Source organism: Phacochoerus africanus, chromosome X (assembly GCF_016906955.1).
Source record: "Phacochoerus africanus isolate WHEZ1 chromosome X, ROS_Pafr_v1, whole genome shotgun sequence".
NCBI lineage: Eukaryota > Metazoa > Chordata > Mammalia > Artiodactyla > Suidae > Phacochoerus > Phacochoerus africanus.
In genome coordinates, this window is record NC_062560.1 from 128,213,112 (window position 1) to 128,239,504 (window position 26,393).

Genomic DNA, 26,393 nt, shown 5'->3' on the forward strand with positions numbered 1-26,393 from the left:
ACACAGTATAGTTTTGGTGTTCATTTTTGTAATAATTAGTGATGTTGAGCATATTTTCAAAAGCCTCCTAGCCATGAGTATGTCTTCTTTGGAAAAAGGTCTACGGACGTCTTCTGACCATCTAAACCTGGGATCGAAAGCACAGCAACAAAAGAAGAAAGTAGATAAGTTGGACTTGGTCAAAACGTGAAAATCACGTTTGCATCAAAGGACGCTCTCAAGAGAGAGAAAAGATGTCCTACAGAACGGGAGAAAATGTCACACAGCGGATGAGAGTCCTAGTAAGCAGGATGCAGTGAAGAACCCTCGCACCTCCAGCCAGGGGACAACAAAGAAACCCTACAAACGGAAAAGGGATCCGAATGCACTTTTTTCTCCAAAGAAGTCACGCCGACGGCCAGCAGTCACACGATGATGTGCCCAGCATCCTTGGCCTTTGGGAAACGCACGTCAAACCACCATCACGACTGGGAGGGCCCCCCACCCCAGGAGAGGTCTCAAGTTTAGCAGAAGGAAACTAACAGGCGTTGTGGAGAACGGGGAGGAGGAATGGGAAGCTGGTCGGAATTTGACATCGCATCGTGTGCAGTGGCTGCTGCAAACGGCGGGGAGGTTCCTCCAACGCTTCGACACCAAACTTGTGTAGGATGCAGGGGCTCCACTCTTAGGAATACGTCCCACTCCACCCCCCACTTTGTGACAGGCGTTCGAAAACCACAAGGACACCTGTGCTCCTGGCAGCACCGTTCAAGACAGCCAGAGGTGGACGCGACCGCATTCTACCCGTGGCAGAACGGAGTTCTGCCTCCAGGTAAACTCTTGGTCCACCGCAACCCGTGTTTCCGGCCGGCATCCCTCCGGCATCCAGGTGCGTTATGCCCGCACACCTTTTCCTGCCCTCTCCAGGGCTTTGTGCACGGCCCCAGGAGAGACCTGGAAAGCCCACCGATACCAGTGCAGCTGGCCTCCTGTGACCTGGCGGTTGCAGGGGCTCCTTCCGGGGACCTGGATCCTAAAGAGTGGGGTGCCCCAAGGGAGAACACAAGCTTCGTGGTGCTTCTGCTTCACTCCGTCCACAGTCCATTTTGTGAAAGCCCCCTGCCCCCGCCGCCTGGCCATGAGAACACTGCCTTTTGCCGACAGTAAGCCTCGTTGTTTTGGTTTTCCTTCCTTCTTCCTTCCTTCTCCCTCACTGGCCTGGTCGGCCGGCTGGAACTGGCCGAGAGCGAGGCCAGCGCTCTGCATCTGCTGCATCAGTACTTCCTGGTTCCATAGAAAGCCAACATCAGGGGGAATGTTGTGCTGACATCCTGGTTCCCATGACAACCAGGGTAAGCCACTCTTTCCTGGAGGCAGACACACTTGACAAGGAGATTTACAGACTGGAGAGATGGAGTAAGTGTAGACACAATCGACACTAGTCGGCACCTGCCATCCACGTGAGTCTGTTGTGTGGGGGGGGGGGGAGGAGGGGGCGCCAGTGTGTGGAGGGTGGTTGCCAGTGTGGGGGGGGGGGGTCTTTCACTGGGATTCAGGGAGCTTTGAACCCTTCCTGTTTTACAAGAGAGGATGGCCGCTCCTCCTCCGTGGGTTTGGCGGGGGACAGGCTAGGTGGCTGAACGACCGACCTGTCACAACCCCAGCCCGTTCCAGTATCCTAGGGTGACACCTGTTGTGCGAGGGCACTGTCACCAGAGTTCCTGAAAGCAGAGATCCCCAAGCATGTCTCCTCCTACACCTCTGCCTCAACGAGGATCGTTGTTCTCAGGAACCCTCAGAGATGTTCGTTGACTCAACCCTTTACACACCGACCTGGAGAGAATGTTTTGTGTGTGTGCGGCGCGAGGGAGACCCTTTGCCGTCAGCAGACGGACGACTGGCTGGGACTGGAGGAGGATCTGAAAGGAGCTCTGTGGAACCCGGGGGCGGGGGTGAGGTCGTGCTCACCCTGAGTAGCTGGCACGCACAAGTTCAGAAACATGTTCTCCAGGCCAGATTTCCTGAGACCGCACCACGCCTTACAGTGCGGTGAATGTCCCGCGATCACACCGCTCCCCAGAGCGAGGGGGGAGCGAACTGGGGTCGGTGCATACGGCGCCTTCCTTATTACAGAAGCACACCTTTCTCCGAAGGTTCCGGGTTGTTCTGTCTGGTCTAGGTGTGCTCTGGTTTGGGATGTGCTTTGCAAGCGGTGCTTCCACGATGCTAAGGCTTCTGTGTCCTTGCTGGGCTGCCAAAGAAAAGGCCAGCCCTTGTAGGACACAGCATTGCATTCTCGGTCAGGGATGTGCTTTCAGGGGAAGCGGGTCCCTGGGGAAAGGCTGCCCCACGGTCTCTCCGCTCCAGGCCTGTGTGCTGCCGTGTGGTGCTGAGACGGGGGCTCTGCCAACCCCCTTCTCCCCCGACCGTCTGGGCCCCTGGGAGGGTCGGCCGGAGGGGTAAGCAGAGGGCGACAGGGGGTCTGGAAGTGAGACAGCTTGGGGTGCGCTCCTTCTGTCCCTGCTGCTTCTCGGGCTTACCCCAATAATGGCCCTTCACGCCACAGGGGCAGGGGCGCGTGACTGCATTCAGGAAGGCATCCTAACGGGCTCCTATTGCGGATTCCCTGCAAACTCCAAGGAACCCCCCCTCTCCCCCCCCCCCCCCCCGACACCTTGGAACGTCTCTTGGTTGCAGTCAACACGAGGGGTGTGGTGCCGTTCTCTCGGCTTGCTTTCTCTCGGTTCACTTCCGTCCACTGTTGTGGTTCCTGGCTTCCTCGGAACCCTTGGAAAGGAAGGTTTGGGTGCCCGTGTGAGCATAACGTGTGTCCTCCCCTGTCTGCACTGACAGCAGCATGCTTGACCTGAAGGCCACCTCTGCCCTCACCACCCACGTCCAGCCCTCTGCCCCTTCCCTCTCTCGGTGTGACCACGCCACGATACGTCTGTTTGCCATGCTAGGCACTGTCCTTCCTGGCCTTGCGTGCGTTTCGTCTTCCCGTGATAAGGTACTTGGCACTGTTCTGCATGTGGGCGTGTGTTTGGCGGAGCACGCCTGGCTTGTCCTGAGTCCCTCTCTGCTCAGCCTTTTGCCCGAATTCCTCCCGAGATGCCAGCGCATCAGTCTGTGTGTGGACCGCGTGGCGTGCCTTGTCGGCGTCGCCTTCCTCCAGCGGGCAGCAAGCACCCGGCTTGCCAAAGGCCGGTGCGGTCGTGACGAGCTGCGAGGCAGACACGAGTCCCGTGAACAGGGCTCCACTTTGTCCTGGGGCACGCGGTGCTCGGCTTCCCTCGGGGGGTGTTAGCCACGGCGGGCGGAGGCCTCGCCTGCAAGGAAAGAGCCCCTCCTCGAGCTGTTGTTAACCCTAAGGTCGCGGCGCCTGGTTCCGCGGGCGTCATGGAGGATGCTGGGGGGCGGTCCTCCCCGTGGCAAGGGGGGTCGTAGAGCATCGCTGAAAGAAAGCTGGCCTGCTGGGTGGCAGGGGCCGTCCGGGTTTGCAAGCGAACAGGAGAGAGTTCCCTCTCTGGCGGTAAGCCACGGCCCTGATGAGCAAGCTTGGCCTTTGTGCAGCTCCTCGGCTCACGGGCTCATGCTTCTCGTCCTCTGAGGAGGTGGAACCTGGAGGGGCGTCCCTGCAGGCCTGTGTTCTCTGACTGCTCGTGCGCGAAGGGCCCTTGCAAGGCGGAGCTTGGGTACTCTGAAGGCATCTGGGTCTTGAGAGACAGAGGCGACCCTCTGGAGGTGGGCAAACAAGCCGAATCGGCTGCCTTTCTTTGGGCAAGCTGTGCTCCTCGCCACTGAAATGCAAGAAGTGGCAACCCCCCCCCCCGCTCCTGCCCCCGCCCCAGATCTCCGGGTAGGTGTGACCTCGCTACATGGAGGAAACTAGCGATGGACACGAGCAGGAGAGATACATACATTCTCACGCCACCGCCCACACGAGAAGGCCCACCCAATGGAACCTTACGGTAAGCTTTCCCAAATTCCGGGAAAGTTTTCTGCTGACCTGGCCTGGCATTGGAAGGTCCCAAGGACAGGGGAGGGCGGGGCAGGTGGCGTGTGGTCTCCACAGCAGGAGTTTTACACACGGTGCCTTTATGGGAAGAAAGGGACCTGCCACGTCCTCCTGCTGTGGAAATACATGTCGGGGAGGGGGACGTTAAAATCACTAGGTTGACAGCTTCAGAGAACCGCCCATGAACAGGCAGCAGTTGTGGGGAGGGGGCGTCGGGCTGAAGAACAGAGAATTGCTGCCTCTGGGGAGCGGCGGCGGTGGGGGCTGATAACGGGGGACTTTGCCCTCTTTCTGAGACAGCTCCTGCTGAGGGCTGAGGGTGGAGGGCCGATTGATCCCATGCCCTCTTCCTTCAGCGGGGATTGCAGCCCGCACCGGGCAAGGCAGTTAAAAACCCAGCCTCCCAGCTCATTCTTCCAGACATGGTGGCTGGTGATGGCAGAGCTCGAAGCTCCGTGCCACCCGGTTCTCTGGCCCTCGCCGAAAGAGCAAGTGGGATCGAGCCAGAGGGGCCCCAGGACCTGGAAAACGGGAAGCCGGCCCAGGCGAGGCCTTTGATTTCCGGGTGGCCGAAACGGGCGACGAAGGTGCGGACGGAGGGGGCCGCTCTCGATACCGCCCCCTGCTGGCTTCTGCTGGGTGTCCCCCTCTGCAGGCACCTGTGCTTGGACGGTGCCCGAGAAGGTGCGCGGCACGCCTTTCCGCTTCCGAGCCCTCTGAGAACTGGGGGGCCGCTCGAAAACACAGTCCGGCGTTGTTCCGCGTTTGACTTCCAGCACATTGCTCCTGGGGTGCAAGAGAGGAACCCGGGTCGACAAGTCACTCTGTCTCCCCCGCCCCTCTCTCTGGCATCCATCCGTCGGCCCTCCTTGGCTGTGCACATCCTGGGACGGAGTGAGCAGGGGTGTCCCCCGTTAGCAGAACACGTGAAAAGACAGTCACCGAGAGCCTGCGTGCCATCTGCTGACGCAAGACAGTTGGACCATGGGCCGGAGCCTACGGTGGGGGGACCGCTGACTGTGGATGGTTCCATTTCACGGCCCATGCGAAAGGGGCCTTGCTTTGGTAATCAGAGGAACGGGGTGCGGCTTGGCACCCTGGTGGTCCGCCGAGGGTACTGCATGCAGGTGCTTCCTCCTCAGAAAGCGGCACACAGAGGTAAACACAAGAGCAAGTCGAAATCGGGCAAAGAATTGATTAGCCGTTCCTCTTTCCGCTGTGGAGGAGGAGCACCAAAAGCATAAACATTCTAGAGACCTTGGGCCCGGATGCCTGCAACAAGCGCTGCCAGGGGATGGGAGGCCCGGTGTTGCCAGTTTACGACCGACCGCGCCATCATTTTCTATTGCCCCCACGCCTCCTTTGAGAGTAGGGAACTCAGGGGGGCTCAGAAGAACATCTATCCTAGAGGCAGAAACACGTGCCTGCACGTGAGGGCAGAGAGCCTGGGAGGAACGCATCCAGAACGGGCAGCTTGCCTCTCTAACGTCACGCCGATCGTGTGTGTGGGGGGGTGGGGGGTGTGTGGTGGGTGTGTGTGTGTACACGTGCTGTTGTGTGTGCACGTGCATGGGTGTCTGGGGTCTGGGTAGCTCTCTGGCTGGGGTGGAGGTGACTCAGGGAGTGGCGTCTTGCGGGAGGCGCTGGTGGGTCCTGCTGCAGGGACGCTGTAGCGGCCGAGTCAGCGGCTGCTTCTCCTTCTCCCTTTTGTCCTGGGTCCTCACGTGGCACGTGGGCTCTAAGAGCAGGAACACGGAGTTCTCTCGAGCGCAAGACTGGCAACCTGGTCCCAGAACACGTTTGTGCAGCTGCTGCCCAAAGGATGTCTGTTGAGCCATGCCAGAGGTGAGATGTTTAGCTCGGAGTCCACGCGAACCACGTCGCACAGTCGGGGAAATACAACATGTCCCGTTAGGACACGCGCCGTTGGGCACCGGTGGTGGATGAACCGAAGCCTGTCAGTGCGGGATAATCCGCACTGGGTGCAAGGTCCACAGAAACGCAGATCCTGTCAACAGCGCGTTTCTGGGTGGGAAGAGAGGGATGGAGGACCCTTGCGCCTTCTGCACTGCACCCCTCGACGTGGGGGGGGGGCACTTCTTTCAGCAAAGTTTTGAAGGGGCGGGGGCGTCCAGGCTGCAAGGAGAGTCAGAGAAGGGGTGCAAAGGGCAGGCATTCCCATGAAAGGGCGACGAAATAGGCTCTTGAGGGGGGAAAACGTCGCCCCTGCTCACCTGCGTGGGCAGCTGTGCCAGGGATGCGTGGGAACTCTGCGGGAAACCCATCACCGCGATGTGGAGAGCGAGCACCTGCTCACGGCTACTGCACAGGCGCGGGGTCTCCCGTCTAAACCTCTCTCCACGTGGTTTCACAGTCCTCCGAAAGCCCGCTTGGTGTGAGTTTAGAAGCCCCAAAACGCACTAACACTGTAGACCCGAGTTGCCTTTACACACACACACACACACACACACACACACACGAGACAGACACACACACGACACAGACACACACACACACGCACAGACACACCGCCCCCCAGAAAGAGAGCTGCTATTCCCTCTTTTTACCAAATTACAGTGGGCAATGCAGAATGATAGTGGTTTCAGGCGGCGAGCATGGTGATTCGATGTGTTGATCCATCACCCAAGACGATAAGCCTGGCCACCGTCTACCACCCACGCAGAGGTACTACCCTATTACCATTACGGACTGCATTTCCTACGCTGTACGGTGCAGCCTCGGGCAGGACGCTGGGTTCACTCACTGCTCGTGCTTTTGTTGCCCCACCGGGAAAACCCACTGCCGATCCCAGGGTGGCCTTCTAGGAGGCTTATGGCTTCGGGCTGACGCTTCCGCCTGTAGTCCAATTGCAGCTCATCCCGTCGAGGCTGTGAGAAAGGGGACCGGTCGCAATCTTTGGCATGGAGCTGTCCGGGTGTCCCGGCGCTGCTTGCGGAGGAGGCTGGCCTTTCCCCGCCGCCGTCTCGGCTTGCTCCGCCTCCTTTGCCGTCACGGATGAGTCGGCCCCCGCTGGGTGTGGGTGTTCCTCAGCCCCCTCCAGCCTGTTCCACCGACCTAAGGGTCTGTCTGGGTGCCAGCACCATGCTGTTTTGCTGGCCACAGCCCTGTGGTGCGGTCCGAAGCGAGAGGAAGTCGGAGGGCGTGGTCCCTCCAGCTCTGCTCTTCTCTCGCGAGGTGGCTTTGGCCATCTGGGTTCTCTGGCGCCTGCTGCTGTTCCATCCATGTGTCCGGGCCAGGCCGTGGCTATCACGAGAGTGGTTGTTGCCACGCCTCGGCAGCCGGAGGGACCAGCAGAACCTCAGTGGCTTGACGAGGTGCAGGCCTTTCGAGGTGCAACCGAGGGAAGACGGTACACAGGTCTCCTGCGTTCTCCGTGAGATTTAACCAGCCTTCCTGTTGCAGAGTGGCATGCAGGGGCCACCTGCACGTGGGGGAGGGGGCGTGCCGAGCCCATCCCCGTTTGCCCGGCTTGATGTCCTACCTGCTTTTGCCCTTTTGTGAGCTCCCTGGCAGTGGTGCCGAGGGCCTGGGTCTCTGCCTTGGACGCCAGTTGATCCCCGGGCCAGCAGTGCACTTCAGAAGCCCAGAGCAGGGTGAAGGGCCTGCGGGACAAGCGGTCGGCGTGCGGGAATCCACGGATCCTGCCTCGGAACCACACCCACCATGATCCTCCCGGCCCTGGGTAAGCGTTCCCCGTGCCCCTAAATGCTCCATGGGCAGTGGGCTCTCCAGGAACCTCTGGATTCCAAACCCGGGCTCCTGAACGTGGCGCTGCACCGACCCCCAGGACCTGTAGGCCGGAGGTCACCTCTGGCTCCCCGGCTGCGCGGGCAGCGGGGCACGAGCACCCCAGAAAAGACAAAGGGACGCGATCCCCTAGGACAGGCCCCAAGGACGACAAAGGGCACAGGACATCCGATGACTCAAATGGGATCGGGCCTACGAGAACCCACACCCCCCCCCACACACACACCCACACCCACACACACCCCCCCCCACACACCCCCACACACCCCCACACCCCCCCCCACACACACACCCCCCCCTGCTCTTTCTAGACAGCAGCAACCAAGATGTGCAGACGCTGGGTTTGGAGGGCGATCCATCTCCTCCCGCCTCTTCCTAGGGTTTCCCCACGTGCTTGCGGGGTATCCACACCCCGTGTGTGGCTCTGCTTTCTCTCTCACCCGTTCTCTCTGACCAACATGCTTCTACTTTCGCGAGGGACTTTCCTCCTGATAGGTTTCCTCTTTCCTTTCCCATGTTCCAGGCCTCTCCCGTGTCTGGTCCCCTCAGGACAGGGGCTCCCGTGGCCCTCGGAGGTGGGGGCAGAGAAGGACCGGCCACCCACGCTGGAATGCTTTGTAGTCCCCGTCTCGGCATCGAGGTGTGGAGAGGAACCTCCCTGCTGAAGGAAGACCTGCCTCGGCTGCGGGTGTGACGGCCAGGCCGCTTGGCCTCCGCTAATTACCTCCCGGCACCCAAGTCGAACGCCCACGATGGTGGCCAAGGGCGTCCTGTGCAGCTGGAAGGCCCGCTTTGGGCCAGCCGTGCTGTCGTCCAGGTCCAGGCCCTCGCCCAAACAGAAGGGGAGACGGGCCTGAGCTCTGGAAGCCCAGACCCTCTCAGCAGGCAAGAAGATCAGAGTGAAAAGCCCAGACGAGAGGCCCCGGAGCGAGTCTCGGATCGAATCCATGGCCTCCTCACCAGCTGCCCGGCAGAGGAAGGCCAGCGCCCTGCCGGGCCAGGAAGCAGCCTACAGGAGGGCGCTTACAGTGGCCCGGGAGCTTCGGAGAGACAGGGCAGCGTTGGCCCCAGAGAGCGGGGCCGGGGACGCAGACGCCATGGCACCATCTCCACCCAAGCGCCCTCGTAGAAAGTGCCGGGCGCCCAAAGGGAACTTGCCGGGGCGTCTCAGGAAGAGCAGAGAGCCCACAGCCGCCTCGGTACCTTCAGAGAGCAGAGGCGGCGGCGGCGGCGGCGGCAGCGGCAGCGGCGGCGACAAGTCACTGGGGCACGCGGCCGTCGCCCCCGGCCCAGGGGAAATGCAGACGGCACCCCCAGGGAGCTCCAGCCCGTGCCCCCCCGCCCTGGCACGGTCAGAAGACGCCCACGAGAAGGGGGGCAAGGGAAGGCAGGACACCTCGAGAGGCTGGACCTGGCCTCGCCCAGCCCAGGAGGAGGGTGCTGGGGCCAGAGGCGGAGGCGGCCCGCCCAGACCCAAGGCTCTGAAGGAGGCGGCGCGGGGCCTCTGCCCAGAGACCCCGGCTGTCTCCCGTGGGCGTCCTAGCTCTGCTGGGAAAGGCCAGGCCGCCGGGGCCAGCGCCCGGGATCCAGGCTTGGAGGGTGCGGCAGCACCCTCCGGGGCCCCTAACACCAGGCGGCCTTCCTCCGTGCGTCGGGCCAGCAGGAAGAGGAAGCGGCAGGCAGCAGAGGGCGGGGAAGCGCGGCGAGACCCTCCAAGCTCGCTCGCCTCCAAGGCTGGCAGCGCCCCCGGCGCCGGAGAGCAGGGCGTGGGCCGGGGAGCGGGCCGGCCGGCCGGCAGGGCTCTGCCGCCCGAGCCGTGGTGCCATTGAAAGAGGGACGATGGTCTGGTTCAAGTTTCAAAACCACCCGTTCTGGCCAGCCGTGGTGAAGAGCGTCAGCCCGGCAGAGCAGACCGCCAGGGTGCTTTTGATCGAGGCCGACATGCCCCGGGAGAGCAGCGGCATCCGCGTCCCTCTGCGGAGGCTGAAGCACCTGGACTGTGCAGGGCGAGAGAAGCTGCTGGAGCGAGCCCGGAAGGTGTACGGGCAGGGCGTGAACTGGTGCTTCTCCCTGATCTGCCACTACCGAGACGGGCTGGGCCGCGGCTCCTTTGCGGGCTCCTTCCTGGACTACTTCGCCGCCGACTGCAGCTACCCGCTGAGGAGAGCCATCCAGGAGGGCCCCCTGCGCGTGGACTTCCCGAAGGTGAACTACGCCGACCTGGAGGATTCCGAGGACGAGGCCGCCCTGGGCGGGAGGAAGATCCTCCCGGACCGCATGCGGGCTGCCCGCGACCGAGCCAACCAGAAGCTGGTGGACTTCATCGTGAGGAGGAAGGGGGCCGACCCCCATCTCCTGGACATCGTCAAAGGCAGGAAACGCTCCAGGTGGCTGGCATCGTTTCTCAGGTCGGGCAGGTACGTGATCTGCGTGGAGACCTACCTGGAGGACGACGATCAGCTGGACGTCGTGGTGAGACACCTGCAAGACATCTACCGGGAGATAGACAGGAACGTGCTGGCTCTGACCCGGGACGACAAGGTGAGCTTCGTCCTGGAGGTCCTTCTGCCCGAAGCAATCATCTGCTCCATCGCCGCCCTGGACGGACTGGACTACAAGCAGGCGGAGCAAAAGTACCTGCAGGGGCCCCCCGTGCGTTACCGGGAGAAGGAGCTCTTTGACCGCAAGGTCCTGAGGGAGCTCAGCAAGAGGTCCGCCAGGAGGCTCAGGGCTAAATGACTCTCCCCCTGTGGCGCCCACCCCACCCCACCCCCGCCAGCTGAGCAGGGAGACCCCGCAGCCATACCCTCCCCCCCTTCGTGTGGGTGGCCGCCCCGTCTCGAGGACACCCACGATCCCTCCGGCCTCCCTGGCGCGCACCCCCCTCCCGGAAGCCCCTGCCGAGGCCTCGCCAGGGTGCCGCATTCCCCCTGGGTCCGTCCCGGCTGCCTGGGCCTGCCGGGGTCGCCTCCTCTCTCGGCCCCCGCCCCGGCCCCGGCGCCTCCCGCCACTGGCCTGTTCACGGCTCGCTGGCGCCTGCGCCCTCCTCTGCTGGCCCGCACGTCTACGTTTCCAGATCTTTTCAGAACCCTGCCTTGGACCACACCTCGCATTTTACAAGAGGACGCACGCTCCCTTACGTCTCGTCTCCGCAAGGCCCTGGCCCTGGGGTCGGCAACCAAGCCGCGGTGGGTGGCTTCTCACCTCTAGGCTCTGTTTTTACAGAGACGCCCTGGGGGCTGCCCGTTCTCTCCGCGACACACCGCCGGGAAGGACCGACCGACCGACCGACCGACCTCCCTCCCACGGGAGCCCCTGACTCTTCCCTGCCACGCTTGTCCGCCGGTGCGGGTGCGGCCGCCGACAGAGCCGCCTTCTCTCCACGCGGGCTACTGCAAACGGCTCTCGGAAAAGCCGCCGGAAACCCAAAGTGATCCGACCACCTGCAGGTAGCCCCCGGGCCAGTGCGGGTGACTGCAGCCTGGGTGTGCCCGCAAGGCTTTGCCAGCCCGTGCAAGACTGCGGCCTCTCCCTTTCCCCGAGAGGCTGCTTGTGCGAGGAGCCCTTCTGCCACGGCTCCTTGGCTTCCCCACACAGACAGACTCCCAGCTCCCTTGCCCACTGTCAGGGACAGGGCCCTCCACAGGTAGCCATGTGTCCCCACGCGGAAGACCCTGGAGCCCTCGCACACGCGCCGTCTAGCTACTCTGGACCTCGCAGTCCAGGCTGATTGCTGGGAGCCCACCTACCCGGCATCGAGTGCAGGAAAGCGGGCACCCTGTCCGGGCCCCGAGCCCCCTCAAAAGGCCCTCACTCCTCTCAAGCCAAGCTAGCTTGCTCTTTCGACTTCTCCATTGACCAGCTCCCGCGGGTTCCAGCAGTAGGGGGGCAGACCCCTGAGTCGTCGCAGGCTGCCTCGGCGGCGGTGGGAGCTGGACCGGGAGCCGGGAGCTGGGAGCTGGGACCTGGGAGCTGGGACCTGGGTTTCGGGAAAGTCTCCATTCAGCTAAGCACAGCTTTGGCTGGAATTCGGTGAAGCCTATGCCATGGAGGGCTAAATCCTGAAGTGCAAGAGCTGTTACCCTAACTCGAAACGACATTCCTTTCTTTGAGCGGGCGGGGGGGGGGGGGAAGGGGGATGCGGGTGACAATGTTCGCAAAGCTCGTTTCCTGTTTAAAACTCACCGTGAAAATAAACACTTAAGGTGTAACGTGAACCTGAGCGCGTTTTTGTTCCTGGAGTCACCCGTCGCTCACGGGCTCCTGCTACCTGTTCACAGGGCCACGTGAGTTTTGGGGGGTGAAATGGGCCAAGGCCGGCTGTTTTGATTCGCAGTACAGCCCTCATCTCTTTCACCTCCAACCCCTTGTTCTTCAAACATCATATTGTACAACACATAGTTGGACCATCACATACACGCATATATATCCACCCCCCCCCACACACACACACAGAGGTATGTGTCTGTTCAGTATGTGTATGTGTAATATGTCTGTGTGTGTATGGGTATACGTGTTTATACACGTACGTGTGACTGTATAGTGCATGCGTATACATACGTATACGCACATATGGGTCTACGGACATGTACAGACACGCTTGTGGATGCACATGTAATTTTAGAATTTGGACGGGTCCCTCGCCATCTTTGCGAGTTCACCATCAGTCCTCTTCTCACCCTAGATAAATAAATACCCTCTTGCAGGCTCATTTTGGTCATTTTAGAAGAGGCGCTTCCGCATCGTATCAGCCTCAGGCCCAGCGGATCCCCTCTGGACGCGGCCTGAGAGAGGCCAAGACTCCTGGGTCATTTCTGCCTGGGCCAATACACGTGACGTCCTCATAGACCTGGGACATGCTTGGAAATGCACCGCCTCCAGGCTCTATGTGGACCTTATACCCTGGGACAGCACACTTTCGTTCTTCTGTAACACACCATGTCTCTCTGAGGCAAATGCATCCCCCCAGCCTCAGCTTTCTCAGGGAGACAGGCCTACCTGCAGGTTCTCATATTTTCTTTATGACCTCATTAGTTCATTCATTTTTTTTTTTGTATTTTTGTCTTTTCTAGGGCCGCTCCCATGGCATATGGTGATTCCCAGACTAGGGGTCTAATTGGAGCTGTAGCCGCCGGCCCATGCCACAGCCACAGCCACACGGGATCTGAGCCCCGTCTGTGACCTACACCACAGCTCACGGCAACACCGGATCCTTAACCCACTGAGCAAGGCCAGGAATGGAACCCGCAACCTCTTCGTTCCTAGGCGGATTCGTTAACCACTGAGCCACGACGGGAACTGCTGTTCATTCTTTCACTCACTCATTCCTTCAAAGCACTGTGAGCTGGTGGAGCATGTCTGGTGTTTCCGAGTCTGCTCTGAGCATAAGTTCTGGGTTCCTTAGGAAGGGCATCACCGTCTTGTGACCTAGGCGACAACCTAATTTCTAACATGTCTGGGATGCACTACCACATCTTCTCAGAGAAAAATATTTATCAGCATCATGGACTGATGGCATATATGTGAAACCAGAGCCCTGGGGTTTCCCATAGTTGTGAGTTCCTGGGTGCCTGTTGGTTTTTGCCGAAGGGAAACTTCCAGCTGCAAAGTGATTGCTTACACAGATGTACAGTTCTCCGTATGCTGTATGGAGCTGACATAGAACACGTGATACCCTGAGACTTAGTAAGGTGTCAAACATGAAAATGTTGAATATTCAGAATCCTCTGGACCCTCTGCTAGGCACTCACAACCCCTAACACTTGTTACTGGAGAGAAGCATCTTTTTTCTTGGAGAACCTACAAGGATCACATCTAAGGCAGTTACTCAAAGAGATGTTGCTTCTCCTGTTCAAATATCCTTCTCTGTTCATTTCTATTGGTCTCAGCCTAATATCAAGGGTAGGTAGGTATCACTTGGTAAGATACCAGCATGAGGGAGGACATACAGCTTTGTCTGGATGGGAAATACCTCACATTCTGAAGGAATGGGCTCACATGTACTTGCCTCACCTGGGATAAAATATATGCCCATAAATTTTGAGGATGTAGAACCAGCAAGACATGAGGCAGAATACGAGTCAACATGGGGAGCACCTATTGACATGGGAACATAGAGCGGAAACTTGGGGTTTAAGCTCCTTAAAGTGGCCAAACTAGCAGCCTAATATACATATTATAAGACTGAGCAATAACAGCCTCACATAAAGATATGGAAATATCGGGAATGCCTTGGCAGAGAAAATTGAGGGTTTGGTGAAAAAATCTAGTGGAGTAGGTTTTTTTAAATATGATTTATAATGTGAAGCCAGGTATCCTACCTCTGGCTTTTGCTCCCCTGTAAGGCAGATAAATTACTACTCAAATAAGCAGTGTGTTGGTGAAGCAGCACTGGCTTCTTTGAAAACTCAATTCTGACTCTTTTGCAAACCATTGTTGGAGGCAAGCGATGCTGTCATGGAACTGGCAATCAATGGAGATGACAGGATTCTTAAACTGCAGGGCCCTGATGTTGGCACAAGGCCATTAAGGGCAAGGTGAGCACAAATACTACACTGAATAGCAAGGTAAGGATGGGGACAGTCTCATTTGACCACATGGATTTGTGGTAATGTTATAGATGTTAGTGTTTCAGGGTCTAGATGTGTGGACAACTGACAAAGGTATTACTTGATTTTTATAAAAAGATGAAAATGAGAGCTGGAAAGTAGAAGGCTAGTGTTATCAGCTATAATGGAAAACTGTAGTCCCTCATGAAATCAGTCAGTCCAAAGGCGCCTGCCATTGATTGAAGTGGAGGTCATAATAAACTCAGTCAAGCATTCCCCAAAAACCTGTGGAAAGGAGGATACCTGAATTTTCATAAAGGGTATTGAATATGAGATTCTCTGATAAGAAAGGGGCTTGTGAAATCTGGGTACGTAAGTTCTCTCTCAATTTCATCTGACAAGCGATCCGATGGTTCTGTGGACCCACCCAGGGTTTTTTTCTCCAGACTCTCAGTATAATAGTTAGCTATAATGTACTTGGTAGGTGGTAGAATCTTCACATTGAGTCAAGTGACATTATAAAGGAAGACACACATGGAAGTCAATACGCTGCTATTCCCTACAATATAAGAAAATAAAAGCAATATTGATTCTATACTAAAAAATGAGAGAAGACTCAAAGGACTAAAGTCAGAAATGAAAGTGGGGACATTTCTATCAATCTTACAGAGATTAAAAAAGACTGTAAGAGAATACAATAAACAATTGAACATCCAAAATTACATAACTTAGATGAAATGGACAAATTCCTAGAAACACGCAAACTAAAAACTGACTAATGAAGAAACAGAAATTTTCAATACACCTGTAGAAACAAGGAGATTGAAAGCATTATCTAAAACCTCAGAACAAAGAAAAGCTCAGGACCAGGTGGCTTCCCTGGTAAAATCTAACAAAAGTTTAAAGAATTATAAATCCTTCTCAAATTTTTCAAAAAAAAAAAAATAGAAGAGGGTAATAGTTCCTAACTTATTCTATGAGGCCAACACTAACCTGATATCAAAGTGAGACAAAGACACCACAATAAAAGTACAGACCAATGTTCCCTATGAATAGAAATGCAAAAATCCTCCAAAAAATACTAGTAAATCAAATATAGCAATTCTCTGGATTTAAAGAATTTTAACTAATATGATTATACACAGTGACAAAGTTGGATTTATCCCAAGAAGGTAAGGGTGGTTTAACACAAAAAACAATGTGGAAGTTCCCATTGTGGCGCCATAGAAATGAATCCGACTAGGAACCATGAGGTTTTGGATTCGATCCCTGTCCTCACTCAGTGGGTTAAGGATCTGATGTTGCCACAAGCAGTAATGTAGATCACAGCTGTGGCTTGGATCTTGCTATGGCTGTGGTGTAGGCCAGCAGCTGCAGCTCCAATTCGACCCCTAGCCCAGGAACTTCCATATGCTGTGGATGCAGCCCTAAATTTTAGTTTGGATGTAATAAGGTGTATTTGAAAGGGGCTTGAATGCATTGAGATTATTTAAGACTAAATGACTAAATAGCCTCACACGCCGCTCTCCCAACACTATACACACACGCTCTCCTCTCTGAGAATGGAGATGGGGAAGAGGTGACAAAGAAAAGAGCAAATAATGTGAATTGTTTAGAGTGTATCATCATTAATTATTTTTATTTTATTATTATTTTTTTTTCCTAGGGCCGCTCCCGCGGCATATGGAGGTTCCCAGGCTAGGGGTCGAATCGGAGCTGTAGCCACCAGCTTACGCCAGAGCCACAGCAACGCGGGATCCGAGCCACATCTGCGACCTACACCACAGCTCACGGCAACGCCGGATCCTTTAAGCCACTGAGCAAGGCCAGGGATCCAACCTGCAACCTCATGGTTCCTAGTCGGATTCGTTAACCACAGCGCCACGACAGGAACTCCTAATTATTTTTAAAGACAGCATATTCTGGAGTTTTCTGATTTAGGTGGTCAAGGAAATTAGAATCATAAAATTTTAATCACAACTATCTGACATCTCATTAGTAAGGCACATTTTTCAGTGATTCAATATTTTTATAGCTAAGCCAGTATTATCTAATAACTTCATATGGAGTATATATTTCCTGTGCTGTATATTCCATCTTTGTTTATTCTTATATGCCTAGCGGTTTGTTCCTCTTAGTCCCCTTCCCCTATTTTACCCCCCTTGCCCTTCCGCACTGGTAACCACTAGTTTGTTCTCTTTATCTGTGAATCTGAAGACACTTTTAATTGTATCTTAAAAAAAAAAAACACAGTGAAATACCACTTCACACTCACTAGGATGGATATAATATTTTTAAAAGGAAAATAATTAGTATTGGTAAGAATGTGAGGAAACTGGAACCCTCATATATTGTTGGTGGGAGCATAAAATGGCCTGGCCACTATATAAAACAATTTGATGATTTCTCAGCATATTAAATAAAGAATGATCATAGGCCTATCAATTCTACTCCTAGGGATATACCCAAAAGAACTGAAAACAGAATTTTAGACAAAAAAAAATGTACAAGAATGTTTATAGAAGCCTTGTTCACAATAACAAAAAATGGAAACAACCCAAATTTCCATCAAATTAATAATGGATAAACAAATATGGTATATACATACAATTAAATGTTATTCAGTCAATTAAAATCAATGAAGTGCTGATATATGCTATAACACTCACAAACATTAAAAATGTTATGCTGAGTGAAAGATTCCAGTCACAAAACACCACATGTTGTTTGATTCCATTAATATGAAATATCCAGAATATGCAACTTCAAAAAGATACAAAACAGATCAGTGTTTGCCAGGACCTGGAGAATGTGGGGATAAGAATGACTGCTTAATGGGTAAGGGCTTACTTTTGGAGTGGTGAAATGTTCTGGAACTATTTAGTGGTGATGGTTGTAGAATTTTTTGAGTGTACTAACTGCCCTTGAATTGTACACTTTAAAATTGTTAAATTTGATGTTATGTGAACTTTACCACAGTAAAAAGAAAGATAAAAGGGAAAATAATATGTAATTAAAAGGGTCTTATGAGATATCTCTGCCAATTACAATGTATGGAACTTATTTGGTTTCTGATTTGAAAATCAAACTTTTTAATTTTTTTAACCATTGTTTAATATTGCTTAATGATTTCTAATGATTCTTTTATTACTCAATGAATTTATTACATTTATAGTTGTACAATGATCATCACAATCCAATTTTATAGGATTTCCACCCCACACCCCCAGCGCATCCCCCCACCCCCCCCCAAACTGTCTCCTTTGGAAACCATATGTTTTTCAAAGTCTGTGAGTCAGTATCTGTTCTGCAAAGAAGTTCATTCTGTCCTTTTTTCAGATTCCACATGTAAGTGAAAGCATTTGATGTTGGTGTCTCATTGTATGGCTGACCTCACTTAGCGTGATAATTTCTAGGCCCATCCATGTTGCTAAAAATGCTGGTATTTCTTTCATTTTAATGGCTAAGTAATATTCCATTGTGTATATGAACCACTTCTTCTTGATCCACTCCTCTGTCGATGGACATTTAGGTTATTTCCATGTCTTGGCTATTGCAAATAGTGCTGCAATGAACATCGGAGTACATGTGTCTTTGCGAGTCATGGTTTTCCATGGATAGATGCCCAGGAGTGGGATTGCTGGATCAAATGGTAGTTCTATGTTTAGTTTTCTGAGGCATCTCCATACTGTTTTCCACAGTGGTTGCACCAATTGACAATCCCACCAACAGTGTACTAGTGTTCCTTTTTCTCCACACCCTCTCTAGCACTTACTGTTTGTAGACTTTTTGATGATGGCCATTCTGGCTGGTGTAAGGTGGTACCTCATCGTGGTTTTGATTTGCATTTCTCTAAGCATGAGTGATGTTGCACATCTTTTCATGTGTTTCTTGGCCATCCGTATGTCGTCTTTGGAGAACTGTCTGTTTAGATCTTCTGCCCATTTTCTTGATGGGATTTTTTTTTTTTTTTTGGTATTGAGTGGTAAGAGGGATTTATAAATTTTGGAGAATAATCCCTTGTCAGTCGATTCATTTGCAGAGATTTTCTCCCATTCTGTGCGTTGTCTTTTCATTTTGTTTAGGGTTTCCTTTGCTGTGTAGAAACTTTTAAGTTTTTATTGTCAATACTCTGAGAGGTGCATTTAAGAAGATGTTGCTGTCATTTATGTTGGAGAGTGTTTGGCCTATGTTTTCCTCTAAGAGTTTTATAATATCTGGTCTTATATCTAGGTCTTTAATCCATTTTGAGTTTATTTTTGTGTACAGTGTTAGGGAGTGTTCTAATTTCATTCTTTTCCATGTGGCTGTCCAGTTTTCCCAGCATCACTTATTGAACAAGCTGTCCTTTCTCCATTGTATATTCTTGCCTCTTTTGTCATAGATGAGTTGGCTGTAGGTGCATGGGTTTAATTCTGGGCTTTCTATCCTGTTCCACTGATCTATATTTCTATCTTTGTGCCAGTACCATATAGATTTGATGACCATTGCTTGGTAGTATAGTCTGAAGTCTGAGAGCCTGATTCCTCCAGCTCCATTTTTCTTTTCAGGATGTCTATGGCTATTCTGGGTCTTTTCTGCTTCCAAACAAACTTTAAAATATTTTGTTTGAGATCTGTGAAAAATGTCCTTGGTAATTTGATAAGTATTGCATTGATTCTGTAGATTGCCTTGGGTAGTATAGTCATTTTGATGATGTTGACTCTTCCAATCCAAGAGCACGGTATGTCTTTCCATTTCTCTGTGTCATCTTTGATTTCTTTCATCAGTGTCTTATAGTTTTCAGAGTACAGGTCTTTGGTCTCTTTAGGTGGGTTTACTCCTAGGTATTTTATTCTTTTGGATGTGATGGTAAATGGGATTGCTTCCCTAATTTCTCTTTTTGATCTTTCATTGTTGGTGTATAGAAATTCCACTGATTTCTGTGTGTTGATTTTGTATCCTGCGACTTTGCCAAATTCATGGATGAGCTCTAACAGTTTTCTGGTAGAGTCTTTAGGATTCTCTAGGTATAGTATCATGTCATCTGCAAATAGCAATAGTTTTACTTCTTCCTTTCCAATTTGGATTCCTTTTATTTCTTTTATTTCTCTGATTGCCATGGCTAGGACTTCCAAAGCTATGTTGAATAGTAGTAGCAAGAGTGGACGTCCTTGTCTTGTTCCTGATCTCAGCAGGAATTCTTTCAGCTTTTCACCATTGAGAATGATGTTCGCTGTGGGTTTGTCATATATGGCCTTTATTATGTTGAGGTAGGTTCCCTCTATGCCCATTTTCTGGAGGGTTTTTTTTTTTAATCAGAAATGGGTGTTGGATTTTGTCAAAGGCTTTTTCCACGTCTATTGAGAGGATCATATGGTTTTTATTCTTCAGTTTGTGAATGTGGTGTATCACACTGACAGATTTGCAGATATTGATGAATCCTTGCATCCCTGGGATAAATCCCGCTTGATCATGATGTACAAGCCTTTTAGTGTATTGTTGGATGCGGTTTGCTAGTATTTTGTTGAGGATTTTTGCATCGATGTTCATCAGTGAAATTGGCCTGTAGTTTTCTTTCTTTGTGGTATCTTTGTCTGGTTTTGGTATGAGGGTGATGGTGGCCTCATAGAACGAGTTTGGGAGTATCCCTTCCTCTGCAATTTTTTGGAATAGTTTCATAAGGATAGGAATTAGCTCTTCTCTAAATGTTTGATAGAATTCGCCTGTGAAACCATCTGGTCCTGGACTTTTGTTTGTTGGAAGTTTTTTAATCACAGTTTCAATTTCAGTACTTGTGATGGGTCCGTTCATCTTTTCTTATTTCATCTTGGTTTGGTCTTGGAAGATTGTACTTTTCTAAGAATTTGTCCATTTCTTCTAGGTTTTCCGTTTTATTAGCACGTAGTTGCATATAGTAGTCTCTCATGATCCTTTGTATTTCTGTGATGTCTGTTGTGACTTCCCCTTTTTCATTTCTAATTTTATTGATTTGAGTTCTCTCTCTTTTTTTCCTTGATAAGTCTGGCCTGGGGTTTATCAATTTTGTTGATCTTTTCGAGGAACCAGCTTTTCATTTCATTGATCTTTTCTGTGGTTTTCTTTGTTTCTATTTCATTGATTTCTGCTCTGATCTTTATGATTTCTTTCCTTCCACTAACTTTAGATCTTGTCTGTTCTCTCTCGAGCTGCTTTAGATGTAAAGTTAGCTTGTTTATTTGAGCTTTTTCTTGTTTCCTTAGGTGGGCTTGTATTGCTATAAACTTTCCTCTTAGAACAGCTTTTGCTGCATCCCATAGGTTTTGGAGTGTCGTATCTTTGTTGTCATTTGCTTGTAGGTATTTTTTAATTTCCTCTTTGATTTCTTCAGTGATCCACTGGTTGTTTAGTAGCATGTTGTTTAGTCTCCACGTGTTTGTGTGGGTTTTTTTTGCAGTTTTTTTCTTCTTGTTGATTTCCAGGCATATAGCATTGTGGTCAGAAAAGATGCTTGATATGATTTCAATTTTCTTGAGGTTAGTGAGGTTGGATTTGTAGCCCAGGATGTGATCAATCTTAGAGAATGTTCCATGTGCACTTGAGAAGAATGTGATTTTTTTGTCCATTTAGCACTCTTCTTAGAAGTTAAGATGTTAATTTTTCCTAATATTATAGTGGTTCTGTCAATTTTCCTTTATATTTCTGTCAAGTTTTGCTTTACACATTTTGAAACTTTGTTATTAGATGATTCCTTTGAAATTGCTTTAGCCTCTAATGACATGACCTTTTTTGTCTCTAGAAATAGCTACTTGCTTTAAAGTCTCTTTTGTCTAAGAGTAATATAGCTGCAACTCCCTTTCCCTTTGCCCTATATCCAAGAGGCCAATGTTTCTAAAGGAAGCCACTGCAGGATTCCAAGCAGCCACCTAAGGTGATTTATATTTTAATTTTTGAATGGTCACTCAGGCAGTTACATGGAGGATGGACTAGAACAATGTGAAACCTAGGAAGCTCTTAACAATAGTTTCTAGCACGGTATTTGCCCATCCATCCATCCATAAATGAGCAAATAAATGTTGATAAGTCACCCAGTTTACAGTATTTTGTTATAGCAGCATGAATGGACTAAGACACAGTGGAAGCACTAGATGGAAATAACCAGAAGTTGGGTCAGCACACAGGTCTGGAGGTCAGAGGAGAGGTCTGGGCAGGAGTAGAGGTTTAGAAGTGATCAGCAAAGGAGAGCAGAAAATCATGGACAGGGACAGGAGAGAAGCAAGCAAGCACGACATCTTAGAAGTGAAAGAGAGGGTCCCAGTAAATGGTGCTCATTTATTTGCTCAACAGGCCTCTCAGGAGCATCTACTTGCTTTCAGGCACTGTGTGGATTCTCACAGTTCAGAAGAGTATAACCCATCTGGGCCAAACATGCACTCCAGACACTGACTCTGTAAGCAGTGAGACCCACAGGTCATTGAAAGAATGCAGAATGGAAGCTGAGACTACCTGGACTGCCAGTCTAGTGCCTCTGACCTGCTGATGCTCTTATATATGCTGAACACAGGTAGAAAGGCCCTGTACAAGGGCAGACTCTGAAGTTTTATTCTGAAAACAAGACCCTCAGCTCTCCAAAGCATTAAAGTCTCTTAAGGTCTATTGCAACAATCCAAAGCCTGTTCTTATTACTTTCCTGAGGGGTGCCCATACCTTAGAACAATGTCACAGTCCCCTAACACACCACATACTCAGCTGCCATGGGGTCAGATGGCTCAGGTTGCCGAGCCAGTACTTTTCTTGCTGATAGGAAAACTTCCTTGGGCAATGAAATAAAATAGAAGGTTTTCTGGAAGTGGGATAATTTTAAATACCATACCATAAAGTAAGGAAAGTTAGGTCTCTGAGATAATCCTAAGGGCATATGTTCCAAAGGTTGGTGGGGCCAAGAAATTCAGATTTATTGTGATGGGCAGAAAGTTTGCATTGTGGGCTTCTAGACAGTGTGATGATATTGAGTGGAGCAGTCAGGAGACAGAAACCGCACCAAAGATTTGAACAAAGAGAAATGAATATAAAGACTAGTCCAAAAGTTTGTCTCTATGAATTCTCTGTTTTCAATAAGATTAGGCTATAACCAAAGGCATTTTCCTCTTTGTTCCATTTGTTTTCCTTCTGTGTGAATTCAGTGGTTAGTCATGGTTTAACTAAGTATAAATGTTCACTGCAAGTTTCTCCCCATATTCCTGTCCACAGATACATTTACTCCAGCAGCTTTCTCTGCAGGCTGTGGTGAATTGAAGGCCACTCCCCTCCCCCCCCCGTCCCCAGATGGTACAACTTCACAGTACTATTTGCAAAAAACAAACAAACAAACAAACAAACAAAAAAAAAAAAAAACAGAGTTCAGCATCCTACTGGATTCTAAATCCAATATCGTTTCTCAGGCCTCAGCTCTCAAACTCTTCAGAATATTCAATGTAGTTTTCAAACTCTATTGCCCCAGTTTCCAGGGCACTACATCCTCCTGCTTCTCTCTCTACCTATCTGCCCCTCTTCATAGTCCAACCTCTAAATCTAGGTTTAATCTTCAGCTGCCTTCTATTCCCAGCTTCACTCATCCCAGAGGACAGTGGTTCTCCAAGTGCAGGACCAGGAGCACTAGCATCCCCTGGGAGCCTCATGTGAAAGCAAATTCTTGGTCTATGCCCCACACTGACTGAATCATAATCTCTGGAGATGAGGCCAAGTATCCTGTGTTTCACTAGCCCTTCTGGTGGTTCTCATGCACCCTCAGGTTTGAGAACCTAGGTCATGTCAGTCAATTCCACAAATTTAAATACTATCTGTTTCACCTCAAATTGCACTTGGCTGCCAGAAACAACAAATCCAACAAGAAGCCTTCCTTGACCACCTGCCTAAGGTAATCCTTGACTCTTTTAATACCTTATCACATAATCCTGCTTTCTTCTCAACAGAGATTTGTCACCATTAGAAATTGTGGTAAATATTTATTTGCTTACTTGTGTATGGTGTGTTCCACACATGAGAATATAAGCTGCATCAGACTTAGTCTTTATGCCCAGCTCACTATGCCTAAGCATATGCCAGTCCATATGTGCTGGCTGATGGAATACAGGAGGTCTTTACATTAAAAAAATCTTACACCTCCATCGTCTTAGAAAGCATCAATCCTCCTTGGCTGAGGGTAGGTGAATCACAAAGCTGGACTTCCTCATCACTATGACAGGTTTGATCCTTTTTGCATTCATCATACTCATTATGGACCCACATGGTGGGCACATTCCTATACACCAATCACATGCTTTTAACTTGTTTCCCAGGCAAGGTAGTGGCACAGTTCTCCTCTGTCAGGTGACCCTGCCCTCTCTCCAACTTCCCAGTGCTGGTTTTCTACCCCATAGCCCTAGGGGATGCCCCCTCAGAGGCCCTGCTGCCCAGGAACTATGTGACTTAACTTCTTCAGGTCCAATTGCTTCTCAGCTCTGTACTCTAAAAAAAGTATTGTCAAAATAATTCATGTTTTCCTCTTCTTCAAATGGAAACTATACTTCTCCCATTGGGAGACTTCAAGCCAGAGTCAGCCGTCAGAAGAGTTCCATGTATCCCAGGAAGCAGCTGGCCTTACTGCCCCAGCAGCGCTCAGCCATTAATAGAAGCAGAGTGAACACGATGATAGACTTCAGAGTGTAGCAGCTGGGGCCCTTGAGCAGTGGTGCTCTCTGTGGTCCAAAATGGGAGAGGCACATTCTCATGGCCACCAGAGAGGATATACTAGGTTTTTGGCAAATACTCTCTACTGTTACATTTCTAAACTCTGAAGGAAATTCCACAAGTAAAGAGGGCTGTAGTCTAGTGAAGATGCTACGAACTAATCATCTGACCCAGCTATTAGCCTCTTTGTACCTCCAATTCTTCACCTCTATGGTATGGGAAGCAGTACTTGTATGTTTCACAGATGTGCAACAAATGCAAAGCACGAAAAGATATTAAAACAAGATGTTATTGTAAATAATCTGCAAAAGTACAGGGAAAAATAAATATGCACTGTTACTGAAACAAGTGGGAGAACAACCCAGTTCACTGAGGGCTAGGATTATTAAAATCCACTGATGTCTTCAGCCCTTGATAGCACTCCAAGGGGATCCCAAATGGGCAGAAGGTGGAAGTGTGATGAGGAGAAACAGGCGAAACCACAGAGCCTGGAGGCAGAACACCCAGCAAGCTCATATGTTACAAACTTCCTTGGAAAATTAAGCCGACCTCAGTGTGTTTTAGAGGCAGGCTGGTGAACTTCAGGCTGAAGGAGGGAAGGGTGTGGCCTGAGGGGAACAGCTTTTTACAACCTAAATGTCCATTTACAGATGATTAGATTAAGATGTGGTACATATATACAGTGTAATACTACTTACTTAGCCATTTAAAAAAAAAATCGTACTATTTGCAGGAACATGGATGGAACTAGAGACTCTCATCCTGAGTGAAGTAAATCTGAAAGAGGAAGACAAATACCATATGACATCACTTATATCTGGAACCTTACATACAGCACAAAGGAATCTTTCCACAGAAAAGAAAATCATGGACTTGGAGAATAGACTTGTGGCTGCTCAACAGGAGAGGGAGGGAGTGGGAGGGATTGGGAGCTTGGGGTTAATGGATTCAGAATGTTGCCTTCGGGATGGATTAGCAATGGGATCCTGCTGTGTAGCACTGGGAAGTCTGTCTAGTCACTCATGATGGAGCATGATAATGGGAGAAAAAAGAATGTATATATGTATGTGTAACTGGGTCACCTTGCTGTACAGTAGAAAATTGTCAGAACACTGTAAACCAGCTATAATGGAAAAAACAAAAATCATTATAAATAAATTCCAACTAATTAGAGAGAAGAATGATACTCTAGACTTAACGAAGGGAATTGTCATGAAACGAGCCTACAAAGTACAAGAGGGTATTTTGACCAATTAGCAGTTTCTGATAATATAGAAATCACTCAAAAGCTGAATTCGGAACCCAGAAATTTCAGAACACGAAACAGAGTAAGAGGAGAAAAACAAAATAAATGACGACACCGAATCTGCAGGAGATGCCTGCATCTTTCCACTGAGAGAATGAATGGGGAACCATAGATTTTACTCCAAGGAGCAGACACAGGAACTGAGAAGTAAATGCAGAGTGCTAAGGGGTTGGGGAAGAATGCGACATGCAGGAACTGAAAGCAAGACAGGGAGGGAACATGACCAGACAGGGAAACTGGAACTTGTGGAGATGAAGCAGAAATGTACTCTGGTCCAAAGAGGAAGGACTAGGCTGTGATTTATTTATATGTTTGTGATTTAATTGCAGCACCTGTCACAGAGCCTGGCAGCACAACGAATGGTGCTCAACGAATATTTGTCGAGTGAGTGAATGAATGGATGGATGAGATGGATGAAGAGCTGAACATTGATATACTGTACAAAAAAGTCAGAGTCATTTCATGTCCCAACAGACTAGAATGATAAGATAAAATTCAACATGGATAAATGTTAAATGAGTACAGGCCATAAGCCAGGAGGAAGAGTGGTGTTCAGCTTTCTTTGACTCTGGTTGAACCAGACTTGGAGTGTCACGTTTTGGCTCAGGGACATTTTGAAAGGAATAAGAACAAAAATCAGTTCCGAAAATAAAATGATCAGAATGGCCAAGGGGCACCCATAAGAGCCAGAAAGAAAAGTCAGGAGAGCAAGGGAGCGTGGAATGTTTTCTTTGGAAGAGAAGATGCAGGCGTACATGGCAGCCAGTTGGGTGTGGCTCAAAAGAGGAGAGCTGGACTTCAGCTTCCATCTCTGACAGAGTGACTTGCCCTCGCACCAGAGAGCACTATAGAGCGGGACCAGGGTGGTGAAGTGACTGTTTTCCCTACTGGATAATCGGCTGCAGCACTGAGAAAAGGGAAGGCAGAGAGCAGAAGCCTGGGCAAATGAAGACACTGGAACATACACGGAAGGGCATGTCAAGGAACCCTGAATTCTGTCCAGAGATTCTTCACGAGTCCCTGTCCCAAGGCAGGGCTGCATGTGCAAGGGGACAGCAGACACCACCCAGGGTGGGGGCTCCACTCC

At 50.6% G+C, this 26,393-nt stretch overlaps 1 protein-coding gene across 1 annotated transcript; it reads left to right on the plus strand.

Moving 5' to 3' along the window:
• The first annotated feature begins 9,604 nt into the window (after nucleotides 1-9,604).
• On the plus strand, nucleotides 9,605-10,504 carry LOC125118156 (PWWP domain-containing DNA repair factor 3B-like). Its single transcript, XM_047764283.1, has one exon. It carries the CDS (start codon nucleotides 9,605-9,607, stop codon nucleotides 10,502-10,504), a length of 900 nt encoding a protein of 299 aa, XP_047620239.1.
• Nucleotides 10,505-26,393: the final 15,889 nt, after the last annotated feature.

Coding starts and splice junctions, on each gene's coding strand:
- LOC125118156 (XM_047764283.1), top strand. CDS start 9,605: ATGGTCTGGTTCAAGTTTCAAAACCACCCGTTCTGGCCAGCCGTGGTG.